Source organism: Anas platyrhynchos, chromosome 4, assembly GCF_047663525.1.
Source record: "Anas platyrhynchos isolate ZD024472 breed Pekin duck chromosome 4, IASCAAS_PekinDuck_T2T, whole genome shotgun sequence".
In the NCBI taxonomy this organism is placed as follows: domain Eukaryota; kingdom Metazoa; phylum Chordata; class Aves; order Anseriformes; family Anatidae; genus Anas; species Anas platyrhynchos.
In genome coordinates, this window is record NC_092590.1 from 45166375 (window position 1) to 45188833 (window position 22459).

General features: G+C 35.9%; 1 protein-coding gene across 1 annotated transcript in view; it reads right to left on the reverse strand.

Moving 5' to 3' along the window:
- FAT4 (FAT atypical cadherin 4) overlaps window positions 1–22459 on the reverse strand; it is a 143029-nt gene that overhangs the window by 4071 nt on the left and 116499 nt on the right. The window contains exons 10-16 of the mRNA XM_027456795.3: window positions 15872–15976; window positions 14365–14672; window positions 10950–11035; window positions 9352–9531; window positions 8353–8477; window positions 7012–7229; window positions 2280–2541 (exon numbers count right to left, since the gene is read on the reverse strand). Of these exons, the coding sequence (XP_027312596.3) occupies window positions 2280–2541; window positions 7012–7229; window positions 8353–8477; window positions 9352–9531; window positions 10950–11035; window positions 14365–14672; window positions 15872–15976 (1284 nt within the window). The remainder of the gene's footprint in view (window positions 1–2279; window positions 2542–7011; window positions 7230–8352; window positions 8478–9351; window positions 9532–10949; window positions 11036–14364; window positions 14673–15871; window positions 15977–22459) is intronic.

The window sequence follows — 22459 nt, forward strand, 5'->3', positions numbered from 1 at the left end:
CTGCAAGAGCCCACAGAGATGGATTATCCCCGGCCTTTGTGCAGTTGTGTGTGAAGTCTTTTGCCAGCCTAATAATTCTCTGTGTTCCTAAGAGTTAATCCTTTCTGCAACGGTTTTGGTATAGTACAACCTAACGCTGACCTCTGCTCAGAGCTGTGACAAAATGGTATGCACAGATTTGACTGCAAATTATACTCCCAGGTATAACATGTGCGATTGCTGTAAGAAACATGTTTCTTTCTCCTTAACTTCTGAGGGATGGTCCTTGGCATACCATTCACAGTGCCAGGTTTACAGGAAAGTAATATTTAAGACCAAATTTATCAGCTATTATGCTTCAGAAATAATCTACAAGGAGCAGGAAAGTGACACTACTCAGTTTTGAAGCACTGCACTTGAGTGAAACAATAAAAAAGAGCAAATATTCCATGCATCATTAGTGTCAGGGGAAGTTTAATTTCTGCAAATGTACTTCGTGAATGAGAGAATAGCCACTATGAATAGTAAATTCATGAATAGTTGTGGAAATCTCCATAAAAATGGCTAATGCAGAGATTAAAGTTATTAATGTTGACTGTCCTGAAAAAGCAAATATACTTGAGTTGTATGAGGTGCTGTTATGTATTTATAAGCTTCAAAGGATGTTTTAAAATTTGAACGCTTTCTGATGTCAGAAATGAAATATGAGTGGGCATCAACATCAAGTAAGCTTTACTCAGAGATGCAAGTCATATAGTGTAAAGGGACATGAAAGTCCAAAGACATTTTTGTAAGCAAGCATGTTATTTCTGTATTACTTCCATTTTGAAAGAGCTGTATTTTATTTCAGCATTACTTATATTTTCATTTTCTCCTGTTTTCACATTCCCAAATAAAGAGGAAATTGAGGATTTAGGTTCACTTTGGAGACCAAGCAAAATGGAGGATTAGCTTGCCTCGTGCTTGGTGGTCCCTTTCAGCAGTGACATGATACACAGCAACTGGGATTTTGTCAGGTCTACCCAGGTTTGAAAACATTGGATATCCCAGCTTCACAGCCCTGGAATCATCATCCATGTATGTTTTTGTCTGCCTTTAACAGTGCTTCAGATATTTTTGACCATCTGAGTTCATGCAGAGTTTTATGTCTCCCCCTTGTAAATCCTTGGTATGTTGTACACATTGTAATCCAGTATTAAAAAAAAAACATCATACAAATATGAGATTTTGGATTATACTATCATAGTGGAAGGCAGGCAATCATAACTTGTCTGCTGCTGCATTAGACAGTGAGAACTTAGTGTCCTCAATTTTCTTTGTTCCAGCTTTCTTAAAAGCCTCTTTGGCTTTTCCATGCATACACTGCTCATAAAACATACATGTAAAAAGGGTAAAGGTAAGCATAGCATTCATATGATTTCATACCACATTTCAAAACAGTTCACAATACACAAATGTGAAGTGTGAATTTGCAGCTTTCAAAGTTACTTTATCTGGTCGCATTTCTTATAGTCAGGACAATCTTTTAATATAAAAAACTTTGTGAAACCTATGCCTGTATTGTCTGGAATATCTCACAGTTTCTAGCTAAAATCACTTCCATCTTTACTTATTACTGGGGGAATAATATCAAATATATGTTATCTACATCTTTTGCCAGGGTCTAAGACAGTTGCTTTAACTCTTAAGGGAGACTGATTTACTGGTTTTACAGCTAGATGCTGGTCAGAGGGTGGTTCTTTATTGTCCTTGGTTTCTGTTGCTCAGAAATAAATCCTATTCTTCATCTGACAGCAGGATAAAGGAGAAGGAAGTTGGAGTTTCAGAAAATATTTTAATCATATTAATAACAGGCTAAATCCTGCAGTATTTACCAAACCCCTACAGAGACAAAGTTCTCATTTAGAATTTTTGCCTCAGTAGGTTTGCCTTGATTTTCCAGATTCTGATCCAGGTAGAGAATGGGTCCTTTCTTCTCCATTAACATAACAAAATCATTACAACTCATTTGCAGACAAGCAAGCAAACCCTAACCCTGCCTCCAACAAGATCTGCAGATGGAATGCCGTCTTTTCAAAATAACAAGGCTGCAGTGTATATTAAAGGAAGAAAAATTTGCAATCCTTACTCATTCGAATTGCAATTTTCCTGGCAAAGTGTGGAAGTATATAGTTACTGATAAAGAATTACAGTACTTTCTGCAACCTTTAAGCAAACAGACACCCTTTGTCTGCTCAAATGTGCTCATGTGCACTATATTTAAAAAATAATAATAATAATAATAATAATAATAATAATACCTGCAACTGTGCTCTTGAAAGGTTGGCTTGGTGGGATTCCTCCCAAAGAAATGGTAAGCACATTTAGTCCACCAAAATCTTGCGTGGTATGGAGGATGTCTCGGCTATGAGTCTTGTCGACCGACAGGATAGTGATAGAGCCGTTCTTCTCAATGAGTACAGAATGCCACTGGCCATCCGCAGTGTATACTTCTGGGATATTTCTCTCCACTTTCCCAGCAATTCCAGCATCAGATACATAATGCACTTTCCCACTTTTAATCTGGTCAGCAAAAAAGCAAAAGGCATAATTTAAAAAAATATTTACAGACTACTTTTTGCCCCCATATACACATAAGCAATGTAATGCCTACTCAGTACAGTTACACATGGCTTTGGTTGTAGTGAGAAGCTTGAGTGTATTTTTCCCCAAACAACCGTTTTGTATTAAAAATGCATTAGTTATTTAGCACTAAAAATTTGGCTGCAATTAATTTCATTACTGCATCTGTAGAAAACTTAGAATTGCCGTCCACTCATTCTTTAGCTACTCTCGTAAGAGGAAAACCTATTGAGAACCCAGCTGTTGGGCATGCGCATGACAAAACATTTTAACCAATTAAAGACAAACTCTTCCTTCTCCATCAATGCAAGTGAAGAAAATGCTCTACAGAATGAACAGATGCTGTTCTTGTCCCAAAAGCTTGCATCTAGTTTTCATTATGACACAATAGGAATATGTATGTCAGGATTTGAGCAAGATTCCAATTTCCTAACTGTTTGCTGCTAACTTGCATTTTGCAGAAAAATATTTGTATTTTAAAAATCTTTCTAAAGAGTTGTAAAGTCTATTATTTTGTGTGCATTTTCAAATGGTGCTTCCTCAGGCAAACTGATTTTAAACTTGCGAGCTATTAGAAAAAAATATATATTATTATATCCGTGATTTTTTTTTTTTTTTTTGCTTTTTCGTTGCAAATAATGCCACACTTGTGTGGCAGGATTTTAAACCTCGTATCAGTTCAGTATTAAACGATCCCAAAATGAGATTTAAGATAAAGGAGTGAAAAAAAACAGGTTTCTCAAATACTGTCTAAGAGCTGGGCTTGTCAGCCGACCTCCTAAGGGCTGTACAAACTTGTAAGCTTTATGCAAGCTCATAAGGTGGCTCTGCAACTTGTTGCAGATTTTCTTCCATATGCATCTCTGTTACTCTGCACATTGCTCATACGTGTTAGATAAGACAACTCCTTTCCCTTCTGTGTTCCTTGCTGTGATCTGCAACAGGAGCGTGCAGAACGTGCACATGCATTGTCCAGGAGAGGTCAGAGACACTGGTTTGTTGAAAGCTCTCTAAGCCTTGCATGCTTTGTTCCAGGAAAAATAACGTTCACCTGGGAAGAACTGTGAGGTGACACACCGACTACAAGAATGCTGTTCCTTCTTCCAGAATCTGTTAAATGCTCTGGATTTAATTCTTTAGTGATGCAACCTTTGTTCATACAGATCAGCTTTAAGATGGATGTAAGACCATGCTCATGTCCTGGCAGCAGCCTGTGCTAAATGTATCTAACACGTATTCCATTTGGATCACGAAAAGCAATGGTTAATATGTGCACGCACTGTGCTTATACCTGCCATAATTTAGTTTATTTGAAGATGGACTATTTAGGAACTCACTAATAAAATTCCCTCTCAAAGACAAGATGGTATTAGCAAACAGAGGTGGCAGACATCTAAACTATCACACAGCCCAAAGAAAACCCTGTATTTGGAAACACAGTCACACAGATGATCATTACATATTAAATACCATTTGTCACAATCATAAGTATTTATAAAAAGACTAATTGGGAAGAATATATACATATATTTATGTTTGCAACCTTTCATTGGTTTGTTAGTTTTATTTTGTCTTTTATGCTCCATGAAATTACTGCCTTGTGTTTTGGTCTTTATGTAAACAAAAAGGAAAATACCATATCAGACAATATCCTCTAAGCTTACGGAAGGACTAAGCATAGACTTATATCTTCTAAATCCACATTAGAGAAGAATTGTATTACTATTTACCTGTTAACAACTGATAATTTCAATACTGATTTATAACTTTAAAGTGCTATTTCTGCATTCATGTGACTAATGTTCATAAATATTATAGCAGTGGTATTTACAAAATAAAATTTCCAGACACAAGACCGATCCATGACTTCTTTGACCAGGAGAAAATAAGGGATGTTCTTCTTGGTTCCTTGAGTTACAAACTATTTCTAAATTTGAAACAAATGCTGATGCTGACAATGTCAAATAATACTCATTTCTAGGTTTTATTTAAATGGCTGTGTAACTGGTAAGTAGGCTATAATGAAAAGAAGAGCCACTAAAGAGAACATATTTCTAACTATAAGAATGATTCAACTTTACTAATATTCTGAATCTCCTTTACTGAGCAAATTGCTTCTTATTTGTCTTAAATCTGAGCACTAGCCTTTACAGATTTATAGCCCACTGGATAAGATATTGTTGAAATGAGCTATGTTCTGATTTATTTCTGCAACTCAATATGTGCATATGTTAGCATATATAGGCAATGTGTAATCCACATTCTCTACTCATACAATTCATAGATCTTAGCGGTACATTATGTGAATCCAATCTGATTTTAGATGAGATTTTCAGCTAAAACAAGACAGGTACTTTCACTTTTAATCAGCCCCTTATTTTTTGCCCTTATTTCTAACTGAATTAGTTGTAGTGCGCATTATTTGTTAGAAAATATGCTGTGACAAAGAGCTTTAATAATAAAGAAACCCCTGCCTTTTTCATTTTTGTGCTTCTTTGAGAGGCACTTTCCACATGAATTTGACTATTGTTTAATTTAATCTACTAGTTTTTTCATTTTTCCAAGATTAAGAAGCCCTTTATATCATAAATAAGACCTTTTTTCTCCAGGTTGAGGGTTTTTTTAGAGGGAGGTTACATCCATCATTTAATGAATCTCAGTGGGTCTAATTTGCTACCATTTCTCTAATTTTATCCCTATCCCAGCTGCACCAAACTCAGCTGACTACAGATGAAAAACATGAAGGCATGGAGGTAGTCACAGAGTGTATAGCTTTTCTCTAGCACAATTTTATATTAAAAACACATGCAGGTTTTCTCTGAACGCTTACACTTTGGATAACAAGCATATTAAAATACTCCAAAATCAGGGTAAGAAATTCTCTGTTTTGAAGCTTGATGAAAAAGTTATAAACAGAAGTTCTAAAACTCATCTTCTGCACTGGGAGTATATTGAGATGCTAGGGAGACCTACGTATGTCTGGATTTGCTGACATCCTGGGCCACCACCACGAGAAGCCCTGGGTGTGAGCAGTGGTGCAGGAGCTGTACTGTACTAACTACAGTGAAACAGACCTTCTGTTTTATTAACTAGCATCATCTGGGAACTTTTTGGCAACAGGCGGTACACTGAAGTTACCTCTCTTTCCTTAAAGGACTGCATCTGTTACTAGGCGAACCTCTGCTCTTTGCCTTTGTGCAGCTGGGTCTGGGACTTGACACTCTCCACTTGCTTGTATAACTACACCAGTATTAACAATAATAAGAGTGTTTGCATAAACACACCACTAGTGCTTTCAGCCAGGAAAGGCAACTCTCTTTCTCTGTCTCTTGTTTTTTGTTTTGTTTTGTTTTTAATTAAAACTTGAGAGCTGACATTGCAAAATCTACTACAGAGAAAAAAAGGTAGTATTTGTGTTCTTTATTTTTAACTCCAGAACACAAAATAATTAGATCTTATCAGCTAATATGACTGTGGCAGAAACTTCCTATCAAATGACATGGTAAAAGCATATGCCAGTGAACTACAGGAGACTTGCTTCTTAAAAGCAGCCAGTGTGACAGAAATGCTCTGTACCTCTGATCAGCACAGGATTTGGGCAGGTGGACAATATCAATGGGGCTGAAGCTTAGAAAGTGTGAATTTCTGTATGAGTTTCTTTAAAAGTCAGGGAAAAAAACTTGGAAAGCATTACAGCAGTCAAGGAAACTTGGAGCTTACACCAACCCAATAAAGGGGCTTGCCAACATCACTGCTGTACTCATTTAGAGTTATGAGTAAATGGACTGAGTCATAGCCAGGAACTGAACCATCTCTTTCTCTTGAGAAAGGTAACTTCTGCAGCAATAAACTCCTGGGAAAGAAAACTGTGTGGCATTTGAAGCATTAATTCAGCTACGTATCTCAAAATAATCTGATATTGACATTGCTCTGTGGGTAACCTCATGAATTCAAGTTATCCCTTACTTCCTAGTTTGATAAGCATGAGCCACATTAGTAGGAATTCATGAAAACTTTTTGGCAATTGTTTTTTAGCTTAAGGAGGGTCTGGGTTTGAGGCCTGAAAAATCAGAAGATAAAAGGCCAATAATGAAATTATTTGATCTGTAGAGTGTAACTTAATGACGATAACAAATATGGCAATATGTACCATTCCTGCTGCCTTGAAACAGTCACTATTTGGAGTCTGGACAAAACTGATTAGATACAAAGCCATCAAGATCTTCTGATACCTTGGCAAATAGCAAGGGAATTGTTGAGAAGATTAATGATACTGGAGCAGTGCCTAGCTTTAGTTAAAGACCTAGTATTTTAGAAAGGAAACAGCAAGAGTAATGGAAAAATGTGATTTTGATCACTATGCACAAGGCAGTCCAATCAAATCAAACTCAACATTAGCTGTAATCTTACCTTCACAGTAGTGAAGTTGCTGCTTTCCTGGATGTGAACTAAAATCCCATTCTCACTTCTTGTCCTGAATTTCACTTCCAAGCGGTCCACATTCACGGGTCGTGGGCTGGCACCTCTAGCACTGTGTCTCATCATGTATTCACGCTTCTTATTTGGGCTCATGTGGTAGTCAAGTCGTCCTTTGCCTTCCAGCGATAAGGCAGTGTCGGCAGTAATATCTGGGACAAGGACAGGGAAACACTGAGTGTGCAGCTCATTGCAGCTATAGTACAGTGATCATCTTCCTGATAACAACCATTTTCTTCAGGGAGGAGATCAAGTTCAGAGCAGGTCAGTGGGGAGAGCAGGAGTGAATGGCAATTTCACCCCCTCTATTCTTTGGCTTGAACCAGAATGTGTGTTTGAGAGTGGGAGTGTGCTAGTAATTTACTGCTGGTATCAGTCAATAGTAAATTAAAACACACTAGGGAACAAGTGAGGGAGTAGGGAAAAAAATTTGGCTCTTGGAACTGTAACTCCTTCCCAGGGATGTTACTATTTCCATTACTGCAAGCAGGGTTTCATGATATATTGAACTCTAAGCTCTTCAGGGCAGAGATAATGACTTTCTATTTGTGGTGGCATAAAACGAATAAAAAATGGCAGAGCATTGACTACCAAATACTGTTAGAATTATGGTAAAATTATTTTGTAAACTGGCACAATAAAAGCATATAAATCAGCTAAACAATAATGGGACATGTAAGAAAACAAAGCCCAGCTGTTATATTACAACTACATGGAAATAAATCACTTTGCTCTCCTAGACAATCCTGTACTGATTTACAGACCTATCCATACTGAAGTTAATAATCCCATTGCATTTACTTACATTTGCCGTACTTCCATGCATATAATCTGACAGTCTTTTGATAAAAAGGCCTACAGTTCAGAGGAGCCATAAGCACGTGCACATAGTGTTTATGCAAAGGGAAGACTTCTCCCTTACCCTCTTACCTCCCTACAATAAACAAATCTCTCCCTACGGGATAGCTTTATTTTGATTAGTGATTACACCCTATTGGAAGCAGTAGTTTTAAATGAGTGCAAGTTACCTGAAATGTGATATACAGACATGGAAACATAATATACGCAACTTGATGATATTTTTAACTCATGAAAGGACAACAGTTCGTTGTGGAATTTTCCTTCATAATTATTTAAGAGGCAGGCATGTTACTTGTTTTCATTATTTCATAAAATTCATTACCCTGTGCCCCTGAAAAAAAACTCTTAATAGCAATCAGTTCAACCATATAGTTAGGTATAGATTAAAAAGAAAGAGTGAAACCCCCTCCATACATTTTTCACAGTGCTTTCCCGTCAGTCCATCTTTGCAGTGGCACTGCTGCCATGACCAGTGATCAACGCATGTGCCACCATGTTGGCAAGGGCTAGTTGTACAAGCACCTTCTAACCGGGGACATCTGAAACAAATCAGAGAAGAAGATACTGAAGTACCTGCATACAAACAAGCAGAGCAAGTGTGCTGGAAAGGGTCACGTATTTGAATGATATTCTCTTTCTTTCTCCCAGAGGTGCAAAAACTGAGAGGCTTTTCTCCTCAGACAGCTGATGTTTCTAAACAGATCACAACTTTCAGCATCCAGTTATAACAGAAAGGGAAAGGAATTTAGAGACGGCAAAATTCCTATCTTCCATTACGCAAGAGATGAATGAACTCTTTTAGGTGCTTTTTACACTGCAGACTTCCGGAGACTTCATATCACAAAGAACAGTGCAAACTTGGGGGTCAAAAGAGGAAGGGTGAGCCAGTGAATTTGGATGTAAGACTGACATTATTGCTACAACTGTGGCTTTGAATAGTGAGATGGAAAAACAATAGAATCAAATAGTTGATCATTTCTGAAAGACCACTCAGAGGATATGAGGGAAATTCAGTGATACTTGAGAGGCAAAGTGATAGAACAGACATTGTGAATTAAAAAGAAATAAGAGGGAGTAGAGGTTCAGTAAACTATATGAGACTGTCAAAACCAGGTGGAATTTATAAAGAAATCCAATAACAGGGCTACTCGATTTCAGCCTGCAAAGCAACATTAATAATAATCAGCAACAGAAATGTAATGATGTTGCTTTTTTGAAGTTTCTATAATCTTTTGTGAATTTTTCATCCAAATTCAATTTCTTCCTAAATTTTTCACACTTTATAATAAAGTCTACAGCCATTTTTTTTACAAGAAATATCTAGTGGTGTTTGAATGGAATAGTGCCTGGTTTTCATGCTGGCTTTCTATATCATAAATGCTGTCTATTTGATACCATATATAGCAGACGTACTGATCTAAGATTCCTTGAGCTGCCAAAGCCTGGCTGGGCTCCAGGGGACGTCCGTTGACTGCAAACTCCATTATACAGCCCACAAAATCATGGCTTTCCACCTGTCCTCTCCTTTGAAGGATGGGCTCAACTGACCTGATGCCACCAACAGTAACTCGATTTGGTTGTACATCAAGAGTCCTATAAAAGAGGCAGAAAGAAAAGTTTAGCAATAACAGACGTAAGATAGCAATGACAACAAGGGAGCTGTAACTATTAGCTAAGGTCTGTGGCTAAAGTTCCACTTCCAAAATTTGCATTTTATCTTTAGGAGGGGAAACAGATGTCTCTAAGACATTTAAATTCACACTCAGTTATCGAATGTCAAAACTTCTATTCACTTGACTGAGCAGTGTGCTTGAAAACAAAATGAATAACGATTTTCACTCAATTATGGTTTAAATTATAGATGATATTTAAACAGCTGGAAGATGGATTCATTATTTTACAAATATGTAACTGTTTTGCTAGTGAGGAAGCCACCTGTGTCAGGAAATATGATTGTGACTACTGTAAGAAATTAGCAACAATTGCTGGGATTAAAGTTTTTGCAACCTGTAAAGAGGATCTAAATAAGTGAAGTGCTTCTGAAAAAGGAGCTTCTGAGTTAGTTACGGTAAACAACAACAACAGCAATGTTTGCTTTCTGTACTGGCTGATATTTAAGAAATGAAAGTTATAAAAAAAGAAATCTGGAAAGTACTAAAAAAAAAATGTCAAAGTTTTATATATATATAAATATATATATATATATATATAAAAATATAAATATTTATATTTAAAGAAAAAAGTAATCAGGTAATGCTATTTCTTACACCTTCATGAGAAATTATAGGTATATTTTTTAAAAAAGAAGACCCAAAATGAACAACACCAGAGTGAAATATAGGTGCTACTACAGTAATAGCATTTTGAGTCTAAGACTGTTCTGGCAAGGTAGTTAGGGTTGCAAAAGTAAAAGTGGAGTAGGTTTTGTTAAATATTTGTAGTACTAAATATTGTAGAATTTCAAACTAAGAGCAGCAATGTATATTTAAAAGCAATTTCATTATAATGAATAAATTTATGTTTTACTCTCTAATTAAGATTTACAAGTTATCAGTAATTACAAATGCCTGATATTCTGATCTGTTAATTTTGTCTGGATTCTGATGTGAAATCTCATACCATTAGGCAAAACGTCTTACCCCCATTTGTATTACAGCTTGGACTACCCACAGCTTCTTATGTGGGCTTTTTATGTGTGCCCACGGCCTGGGGACAGAGATGGAGTAGAGAATTGAGAATTTTTGATTAAACTCCTTGTAATGAATAAATCCCATGCACATGGGAATGTGGCCCGAGCTGGCAACCAGCAAGACACATAGAAAATATAAATTGCTTCTACAATGATGGGAGGCATTTCAGACCTTTGCACACCTCCTGAAGGTATGAAGCTTAGGCATCTATCCCTTCCCAGAGACTAAGCTAAGGGCATGTATATTATTCCAAACTTCTGATTTTAGAGTGTGATTTTTCATTTTACAGAACTAAACCCCACAAAATGAAGAATTATTTACCAGTCAGTGGAAACAGCCACATTGCTAACAGTGCAATAGCCTGGCTCCTGATCCTCAGAGCAGGAATCCACTGTCAGTGATGCTGCCTGCAAAAGCCACACACAAATATGTTGTTTATTGCAAGGGTGTAGTTCCCAATCACATTAAATGTTTATGATTAAATATATTATATCAAGAACTTGGCTAGAACAAGCACTTGAGCACAAGAGCACTTGTATGTTACCATGTCACTCAGGATCACAAGGTGCTTTGGAAATACTGACCAACTCCATTCTGCATCACCACAGGGAATACTAAGATGTGGATACTAGTGGAGGAGTTAAGTGACTAGGTCATACAGAGAGAGTTAAACACAAAATTTTAGTTTTGGATTTCTTCTCATTTGCTTGCTTTATTCCTTGAAGCTGCAGTTATTTTGGCTCATACAGTACCCCACTCCCGATCTTAACAGAGAGCTGCTCCCTCTAAACACAAAGGGCATTCTTTCAGGGGCTTGACCATGATACTATACATATTGATTCTGAACTTAACAAAAATGTGCCTTACAAGAGCTAGGAGTACAAATACTAGGATCACTGGTTAAAATAATAACAGAAGTGGACCACACTGATAACACTGAAACATGCAAATACTGCTTGGTGAGCGGGACCAAGCTGACATTCAAAAAAGTGCTGGACATCATCGGCACTGAGAGCAGTCTTCCTCTTTAACTTATTATTGTCTCAAAGCTGTCAATCCCAAGAGAATGGAATGTTTTTTACCAGTCATTTACACTCAAGCCAATCATGGCACGTTTAATTGTAATTTCTGTACTAAGAGCCTATCCAAAGCTTTCACTAAAATCATGAAATAACTCCTGTTAATTTAAAAAGGAGTTTTTATTATATTCCTTATTTAGCAAAGAATTTTCCTCGTGGTGATTTATTAATAACAGATGCACTGCAAAAAAAAATCCTGAAGGTTAGTTATTCCTTAAATCAAATTTTTCAGAAAAATAAACATAATCTCCAAGTTGTACATATCGGCTTCTCACGTTTCCACTAGATGTGTGGTACAGTTTTATGGCAAATTTAAATCAAACATTACTTTTTTAAATGCCTGGGTTCCTATTTTGGTTTAGGTTACTCTACAGGAGCTGAACAAACAGCAATAGCTATCAGTATGCCATTATTGTGCAATGCCTTTTTCTCCTGCCTGCAATGAAGTTCACTAACAACATCTTGCTGGAATCCCAACAGATTCTCCATGCTATTTCCAAATACATACCGCAAGCTGACGCATTGTATTGACCAAATGCATTCATAGCTCTCAGCCCTAAATCATGTTCTGCAGTATGCCTAAATTGTTCAATTTGCTTTTTTTTAATGAAAGCTTATCTTGAATTTCTTTCCATACATAATAAGCAAACTGCTTCTGAGAAATGTCAGTCTGCAATTCCAAAGCAGATTATGTGCCCCGTATAAATGATACAATTCATAGAAAGAATAATAAGCTGACTGGTCTGTATGCCATCATACGCATACATATTTTCCTTCAGAGCTTCAACAACAAAAAATGAAATGAGTTTTTTGTTCTTAGCTCAATCAGTGTAATCTCCCTAACTCACATCGCTATGCACTGTGAAAGCCAAGCTGCAACCCCAGCTGAAGAGCTAGATATTTGAGAATATATTTTACTTGGACCAGAGTTCATACAATTTATTTTCTAATGTTAGTCAAATGTTCCTGCTTGTTACTTAAGCATTACTCTACGGTTACCTTGCTGCATTATGAGACTTTCTATCCTGTCACTCTGCAATATCTCAGGACTGACAACTTAATGATTTTACCAGTTTCCGATAAAATCCCACTGTGCTGTAGGAAACGACAGATCTGGAACCCTGATGGGGGGCTACTTTATACTGTTTTGGACACCTGGGAGACATTCTTCCTGAAGCAGAATATGTAAGACAAAGGTGATTCTACTTGCATACTGTGTTTGTAAACAGCTGACATTAACGGGATGGTTTAAACTTAAAAATCACACAGAAGTATAGGTTGTCTTAAAGGCTTGCTTTCAGTCCGAAACATTCATAACTGAAATTTTCTTTAAATAGTCTTTTTCATGTTCTCTCTTCTTCTGTAGTCTAGCCCTCTGGCATATCCAAGTAAAGTAAAATATTTTTTCTGCTTGATTTTTTTTTTCTTAAGTGTATTTCATTTATTTGTTGCAATTTTTAAGGTGGGCTTCTACGCTTAGCCATGTCAATCATATTGATAGATATACCACATTAATGTAGTTGCTAAAATGTGAATCTGGTGCCTTTCAAGATTTAAGTGCATCTTTGAGTATAACCATTTGGAAGCTGAGAGGCAAATTATTAATTATCTGATATTAAGGTACGTTAAAACAACATCATAACTCAACATCACAATTATCTTTCATCTTATTTGGATATATAATTTTGGCTTGAAATATAAAACAAAATCTGAGCTCCGACCATATATTATTCTTATGTGACTTTAATTTCAAACATGGGGAGAATATGAGATTCCATATATGTTGGCCATATATGCTTGAAAAGGGAGCTGTTGGGCAAGAGCTACTGATTATGGATGGCAAATATATTTTGTTTCATTTCTAACTCAAACACTGTGGAGTCAAAAAGCTTGGCTTGAACTCAAGGAGCATTTGGTTTATGTTCTGCTTTGGAAATATTAAAAATTAGAAAAGAATAGAAAATATTTAATGGAACAAAACAAAGGCGGGAGAAGGGTCAAGGTACCAGACATATGGCAATCGATTGTCCCTGTTCAGTTTTGGGCAAAATTCATTCCCTCTGGGAGGACTGGAGGGAAGTAATTCCCTTATTTTCTCTCAGAAAAACCCTTACAACATAACATCTTTGAAATCTTTGCATTTATTTTACAGAGTTCAAAGACATAAAGAAAAAAAAAAAAGGTTTTTAGTCTGATGAGATTTGCAAAATTTCTGAACTAGCTTGAGGAGGTCAGAGATGGAATTTTATGTTCGCCTGTTTCTACTATCCAAAGGGTAAGGTAATTTTAAGGGCTTTTGTAGTTACTATAGTTAATTAGCTTTCCCTAATATAATTCCTGTAATCTGCATCAGTTAATTAGCCTCATGTGCAGTAATTTACTTCATTAATTATTCCTGGTTCTCGTCTTTCACATTTAGAACGCAGGGCACTGCACGTTTTTTTAATTATTTTTTATTATCATGATACTAAACAAACCATTATAGGCCTTTGAGTCAGTTGGAGTAAGACAGAAATGAGGGATTTTTATTTTTTCCCCAAAGTTGGAGGTTCTGCTAGTAAATGCAACATTACTAATTTTATGTTCCTCTGAGTTCATGTGGAAGCCAAAGTGACTTGGCTGAACTTGTCTTAAATACCCATTTTAGCATTTCTTACCATTCCAGCCCTCCGGGCAATAACTGTGTGAAATTGTCCATCAGACACCTTCTTAGTCGTGGTAAGCTTGTATGTGCCACTGCCAAGATTGTACGAGAATCTCATCCTTCCTTCTGTTATTTCCAGGGCCAGAAATTCTGCCCTCTCTCCAGTTTGGTTATCATAGTTATATAACATTAAGGCATTACTTTTTATAGTGGCAAACTTTATATAGATATAATTGTTGTTTGGATCCATACTGGGAAACTCCATATATGACAGCTCTTCAAATCCATAGCTATTTAGTTCACAATGATTCCCAAAAACACCTGCAAAATAAAAAAATAAAATCTGGTAGCAGCTAGCTTTTTTTTTTCCTTCCAAGCATACTCCCAGAAACCAAGTATTAATGTGCTCTAGATAGGGTTATAATACACAGGCTCTTTAAAAAGCCTCTACTGTATGATTAAAAATATGCTACCTGAACAGAAAAGTCCTATTACCCATAGGTAGGTGTTGAAGTTTATTTGTTTAAACTTAAAAATTAACTTACAAATGACTACTAAATGTATTGGAAAACAAGATACACTACATAGAGCCTCTATGCTTTCCTAAGAAAGTAAGGGGAAAAAAAAGTTTGATAGCTATATCAAAAGGAGTTATTAATTATCATCAGGCATTTGTTAACCCAAATACAGAAACAAATTTTCAACTTCAGCTGATTTTTCTCTCTGTAGATGTTATATGAACTATTTCTCAATCAACAATTCTAACTTAAGCCATCCATTTCTGATACTTATGATATAAACATATATGTGATAAAAAAGTTATGCCTTCTCAGTATCTTTGTTGATCTGAATATTTTGGTGCATTTTATATATTTCTTTTCAGATCTCTCTGTCACAATTTCCCTTGACTTTTTTTTACTGCAGTGACAATGAGAAAATTTACGAATATTAGTTGTATTTATAATGGACTATGACTATAAATTTAGGAAACAAATAAACTCTAAAACATGCAAAACATGGAAAGTAGAATGAAGAAGTTATTCTACATGTTAGTTGAAAATCATATTCGAACCTATTTATAATATGTATGCCTTTCTATATGAACAATGACAATTCTGGGTGGATTTACATTCAGAACCAATCTTGCTGCAATTACAACACGATACCTTAAAATATTGACGTTGTTTTATGTCTTTATTGGGTTCATTCCACAAAACAAATCTGGGATAATTAAATTCTAATAATTATTGAACTATTTTGGCAGTACTACATGCTTTTCCAGTTCTCGGAATTGTATGCTGGTTTTGGAACTCAAAACTTATATTAACATGCAATAAAGTGAATGGGCAAGTCCTTGTGTGGACTAATAAAGCTGTTCTGGCTGAGTCAAGTTCTCTTACTGCGAACAGGACAGGGATCCATATACACATACCCACCAGTTTCACATAGGTAAACATAAATAGCATGCTTGAGAATTATTAATAGGGGAAGGGAAGATAAAGATGAAAGAGCATACTCACCGAAGGGGCAATGGCAGTAGTACCCCTCCACACTGCTCTGGCAGGACCCACCATTGAAACAGGGGTTGCATTCACAGTAATTGACAGCAGAGTCACAGGTTTTCCCTGTGATCAAGGAACAAAAACAATTTCAAGGTCAGAAGAATCAGGTCAATAGCAAAGCAAGGGTTGTATTAGAATAACGAAAGGAGAGATCATTTGAGGTTTAGGGAGGGATGGAGGGATGGAAACACAGACATTGTCCCAGCCATACTAACCATGTCCCAGGCTAACTAACCAACCAAGAGAAATTTTAAAGTGTTTCACTGTAATTATCTCATATAGGTATTGCATTGCTTTTTATTAACTGGTGTCCATACAAGAGACATCATGAAATAAAAAGAGATGCTGTGCTAAAACAAGAAGTGTTTTTTTTTTTTTTTTCTTTTTTTTCTTTTTTTCCCTATTGAATGCAATGTACTCAGTGTGAAGGGTATCAAGGGTAAGGACAGCTCTTGCTGGAACCTGTATGAACACAGCAGGGCAAACACAGGCTGCTATTGTACATTATATGATATTTCTTTTTCCTCATCAATTACAACCTCCTTCCTGACTTAGAGGGACCACAGCCCTCTGGAGCTAAAACATGTTACCCTGGATACATGGTCCTTTTCTAAGCAGGCATTGTCACATGTGGTAGATATTATTCACTAGAGAATATACTGAAATCACATAATTCATTTCAACAAGGAAGGGAACCAAGAGAAGAAGTGAAGATTTTAACAGATGCTGAATACTGACAAGGGGATTCTTTGTACAAAACTATGATTTTCTTTGTCTGGAAACATTAACTACAAAAGTGTTTTGTCTTCACTTCTCAGTTTTTCATTGCTCAGTTTTTACCAGTTTGTCAGCACTTCTACTATATGCCAACCTTGGTACCTGCCTTACTTTCTGCCTGTACTGCCAGTCTTCATCACCGATTCAGCAAAAACTTGAAAGTGTTGTCATGTTTTTCATTCTTATTTCTCTGCAAAAATTTGTAAAATCAGACATGCTTTTCTAAATCTCTCCTTGATCTTCATTTAGGCCCACTTAACAAAGGGTAAGACTTCTGTTTGCTTCTTCTTGCACAGATAATGAATTATTTTATTCCTTGCACCATACAAGCATGAAGTACATTTAAGTTAGAAGTAACACATGAACTTGCATAGAGGCTGTCCGTCCTTTTGTGTCACATATATTTTATAATCCTTACATGGCACATGACAGCAATGCACACAGATATGCAGTCCTCAGGCTTTAGAAGATCGCTGGCCTCTAAAATTGAAGAAAAATAGGACTGCGCTATATTAACTCTGCTGGTGTTTTTAGCCTTATCTCCTAATTAGAAAACCTCCTTTTTTCTATGCTTTTCTGTTTAAGCTAAAGAAGTTTAGAGACTGTTCTTCCGTGTAAGCAGGAGTCCTCCCTGTGTGACTGCAAGCAGGATGGAAACGAAGCACTGGAGGATTCCTGTGGTTAACATGTAACTTGTAGATTCACCATAAATCCGGGAAACATTTCCAGTGTCTGTATCTAATTATGCTCTGGGGGTATTTATTTGTATTTTATTATCTAATGGGCATGACTGAAGGATGAGCTAACTTTTTATGTTAGATTTTGATATTTTCTTTATTTAAAAATCATGACACATAACATTGATCTTTGACTTAGCAAAGAGAACATGTAGCAAGAATGAGGCTGAGATGCTTAAATTAGCTCAATGACGTTTCTTAGTTTTCAGAAGGAAAAATCTAAGCTAATAGGGCTTACTCAGTCTTTTAAATTTTTCCCTAAGTACTCTTCTTTGTATGAGCTCTCTTAAAGCTAGCATACTTGCTGAGTCAGCAACAGACCATGGATGTTTATTTTAGCTGCATATATTTTAACCAGTGAATAACAACATCTTTTTCATATTTAACAATTGTTTGAATAATTCATAAAACTAATAAAAGTGTGTTTGCATTTATTCCAACTGTTTTGACACAGGAGAAGACAAATACTCTGATTAAACAATTCATCAGAGCTATTAAAACTAATATTTATTTAAAATGAAGAAGAAATTTTGGCTATTCTCTGACATTCGCTGAAGTGCTAAAGACCTGGGAAAAAATGTATCTATTTATATTTGGAATAGTGATCCAGCAGAAGATGTCTCTGAAGTTCACTTTTTGCCTTTAAATGCATGTTAAACATGGTTATTCCAGGAAGCAAGAGTCCTTCCACTTCTTCAGTCCTATTGGCAGAAGAAAAGTATAATTTGGGACTTCTATCCTGTTTTGTCACTATGGCTGTACCATAGGAGGATTTAAAGTAAATGTCTGATAAAGCAAGATTATTAGAAAAACATGGTAAATAGATGATGGGAGTTTTAAACTAGGAACTGATAAGTAAATTAGTAGGTAAACAGTACTATATAATGCCACATATGTACCAGAAGAACAGCAACTTACTTCTATTCAGTATGTAATTCATTCTCATCCAAAAAGATACTGGTATGACCACCCAAAACTCTTTAGACAGCTGTATTTTTTAATATGGCCTTAAGATAATTTTCAGTTATACTTTTTCCTTCAAAATCCCAACTCTCCTGATTTTCTTTTCCTATGTGCATACACCTCCAGGTTAACCTTATCAACCAACTGCCTTATGTCAGCTTCTTCTAAAGACAGCTGCTGTTAGAAGGCTTCATTTTCTCTTTTCTTCAAAATCCTGAAGTTCATCAACCCATTCAAATTTCATTCTACCTTCAGATCTTCAGTCAGTCCCTCCCCAGACTCCTCTGAGACAGAAACTCTGGTGCTTCCTTGAAGGAAAGGTCTCCATATGTCAAGCTGTTATTGGCAGCCTGCATTGGTTAGTCTGCTGGGACTTTCTACATGTATCAATTTCTGTTTTTTGGATAGTCCACCAGTGTTCAAATTGCACCTTCTTACTCTTCCCTTTTAATCTAAACTATGTTCCTCCTATATCCTTATTTTTTCCCACTGTTATCTTTGCCCAGACTTAAGTGGATCTTTCTGGATGTCTGAACAAGGACAAAAGCTCTGGAAGTATGGAAAAATTTAGGCTGGAGGGACCCCAGAGGTCATGATGTCCAACCCCCATTTAAAGCAAGGCAACCTTCCAAGTTAGATCAGGTTACTCAGGGCTTTACCCAGCAGGGTTTTTTGCTTGTTTGGCATTTATTCACTGTTGGGATTCCTCCAGGAAAGTTGCTGTGATACTAGTTAAATTGTACTTGGTCCTGCAAACTTCTACTAAATTTCTACTTTTTTGTTTGTTTGTTTGTTTGTTTGTTTTAACACCTTGTTCTTCTAGCTTGTACAGCCATCTAAGGTGTGAACCTGTTGCCCTACCACTTTCAGTTATCTCCATTGCAGCATGCTATATTGGCTTTCCAGTATTTTAGTACAAGTACTGTAGAAGATATTCCTGCTTAATATCATAGAACTCCATTGAACACAACTGTGAACAGCTGATTTGAAAAGTGTACTTATTCAAGTTGGACCTGGTTGCCTATCTCATGAGTTACCAACACAGTAAGGTGTGTAATAAAGGTTAAGGTTTGGGGGTTTAAATTAAGGTTAAGTTTTTTTTTGGAGGGGGGTTTAATTAAGGTTAAAATAGCTTGCGCATCTATTGCTTTTCCTGTTCTGCCTAAGGTATTATGCTTCTATTTAGACACAATTTTTTCTGGAGAGGGAAAAGACAAACAAACAAATAAGCAAACAAAAAACAACAGGACTTTCAGAGAATTATGTTTTTCTTAAGAATTGACAGAAACACTAGTTAATTTGAAATTTCACCCCCACAGATAAAGTAAATCATTCAAGGAACCTTACTGGATTGAAGATGATACGAAACTGGCAGTATGCACAAAAGCATCTTCACTTGAACACAAACTTGAAGTTTAACTACTTTGCAAAAAGATGAAGCCAATCATTTTTGCTAAAATCTCATACAACTAGAGCAGTTTTGGATTATGCAGGTCATTTTCCACAGCAGTCTGCTGATTTAAGGTTTACAACATGAATTTAAGAGTACGGTTCTGATAGACCTTTGTCTCACTAAAGCAATGTGCTTTGAAAAGTTATGAGGTTTACAAGTTTTCATGGCCTATGTGAATTAATTTTCTAGAAGTATTTTCACAGAGTTGGATTATTATGCACTTCTCAACTGGGGAATTGTTTCATTAGGACAGCATAAAGAACTAGGCTAATCATATAACCTTTATTAGTATTTCAGGTTATTAAATCCAATGAGGGGAAGGAAATGTCTCAGACAATGTTTTGTGAACCAGAGACCCCAAATCTGAGCCGCCTCTGGAACTCCAGTTCAGGTATATGATGTGGTTAGATGAGTTTGGAGATTTGTTCTCAAACAAAGTATCAAAAGAGTCAGGGTATTCATCTTTGTATCACAAAAGCCTTTTTTGAAGAACACAAATTTTAGGATAACACAGGATAATTCATAACAGACTATCATTTATCATCCATCACCTCAAACTGATGATATCACATGCATGAGCTTCTACAAAAATCAAACTTCCTGAGAGCAGTATTTTTTTTTTTTTTAAATTAAATGATGTAGGAGGAACAGATACCAACTGAATGCTCTCGGATTAGATTTCAGCTGATTTGAGAATTTTACTTTTTGTGGTTCTCCATGTCCATCTTTTAAAATGGTTCTGGTATTTTAATCTGGCATTTTAAACAATTTCACAAACCTAAATTCCTTCATCTTAATGAGTCCTGGAAAACAGGAAAAGAAGGGTTCAAAGGAAGGGCAGACAACTACTGTAAATCACAAAGTATATTCCTTCTAGAAAGTGATTATTTTAAAAACAAAACCTGATCATCATTAAGAGATGTAATTATAACAGATTGTTCAAACCCTAGTAATGTTGCTCTGAGGTAATCGCTCTCCATAATCCTATTCAGTGAAATGAACTAAATTACCTTTGCAGTGTGATGAAGTGAAATGCAGCTGACAAAACATAATAAATCAAGTAAAGAAACTCTCAATTTTCAGGTAAGCCATTATAAGGGTCTATAGCTCATGCACTCAAATTTACAGTGAACAAAGTCTATCTCAGAAAATACTAATTTCTACTTGTATGCAATACCATGTTGTTGATGCTTTTTTGTTTTTTTTTTTTTTTTTTTTTTTTTTTTACAGAACATGGAAATTCAATTATGAGAATATTTTCATTCCAAGAGAAGCAGCAAAGCTATGTATATGATACACTGAATTAAAAATCTGCTATTTTGGCTGTCTCTTTTCTTGTTGAGGCACTCAGGGATTATATTCATAAAGAAACAGTTCCTAGCTTTATTATTACATGCACTATGGCTATCTTTAATCATATATGAATCATGATTAAAATCCCAAACAGCTGTGAATTTTTTCGGTTGGTAGTATAATAATGACATAACATTCTCTCTGACAAACATTCTCAATCCGTATTCTGATATTTGCAGAACCCATTGAATATTAAATTTGCAGCATATCAAATACATTTCTGCAGACATAAGATGTCTAAATATACTGAATATTAATTGTGATCTTATCTAATAAGCTCTACTGATATTCAACTCCAAAGATATTTTGGTTTTTAATTACATACTTTGGAGCCATTTGTTTTCTGTCTTGACCAATTAATCCCAAGACACTTAAATAATTCTTGATTCTGCAATGACCAACTGATTTTAAAAAGATCTGACTCCCAAATATAAACAGCTGCCTCAGTCGTACTCTATTTCAAAATTATTTGTGTTGACAAGTAGTCTAAGGAAGCTCATATCAGATGCCAGATTTAATTCATACCATGAAAGAAATCAAACACTTCAAATTGTAAAAGTCTCTCATCACATTTTCTTAGCTAAAACATCTTTATTTATTTATTTATTTCTTCAAGTGTTTGTCACATGTAAAGCTTTATTTTTAGCTGACATAAGGGGTGAACATTAAGCTTTAATACCAGAAAAAATGACCCGGACATTTCTTTAATGCTTCAAATTGTAGGCTAGAGGCATATATTACAGTATGCTGCTAGAGTTAATGAAGTGTTTTGCTTAGTTGCAATATTAAACATATGTCCATTTAACCTCTGGTCCTAATGACCTGAAGAGTTACAGGGGACAGGCACCCTAGAATTATTTTGCCATGCTCCTGGCAAAATAATTGGATGTACTAATACAACATAAAATAAACTGCTGGATCAGTAACTTAATTAGAACTGCTTGATAATTAACAACAATTGCTCCTGGCCTGAGGCTCAGTAGTACATTTGTAAGGTTCACACAAAAGATCACATCAGCATCCTCTGTATCATGAGACCTTTCACATCGAACACGTATCAACTGCTGTAGTTATGCCTTAAATGACATAGTCATGCCTTTGTTTGAAATAGATTAATCTTTGCAATGAAGTAGATGATACCTCCTGTGCTAATCTGATTTAAGAAAAAAGAAAAACAAAACAAAAACAAAAGCCAATCCCCTGATTGCTGCACTGGTTACAGACAAGTTTTCGGGGCAATGGTGGCAAGCCCAAATATCCACA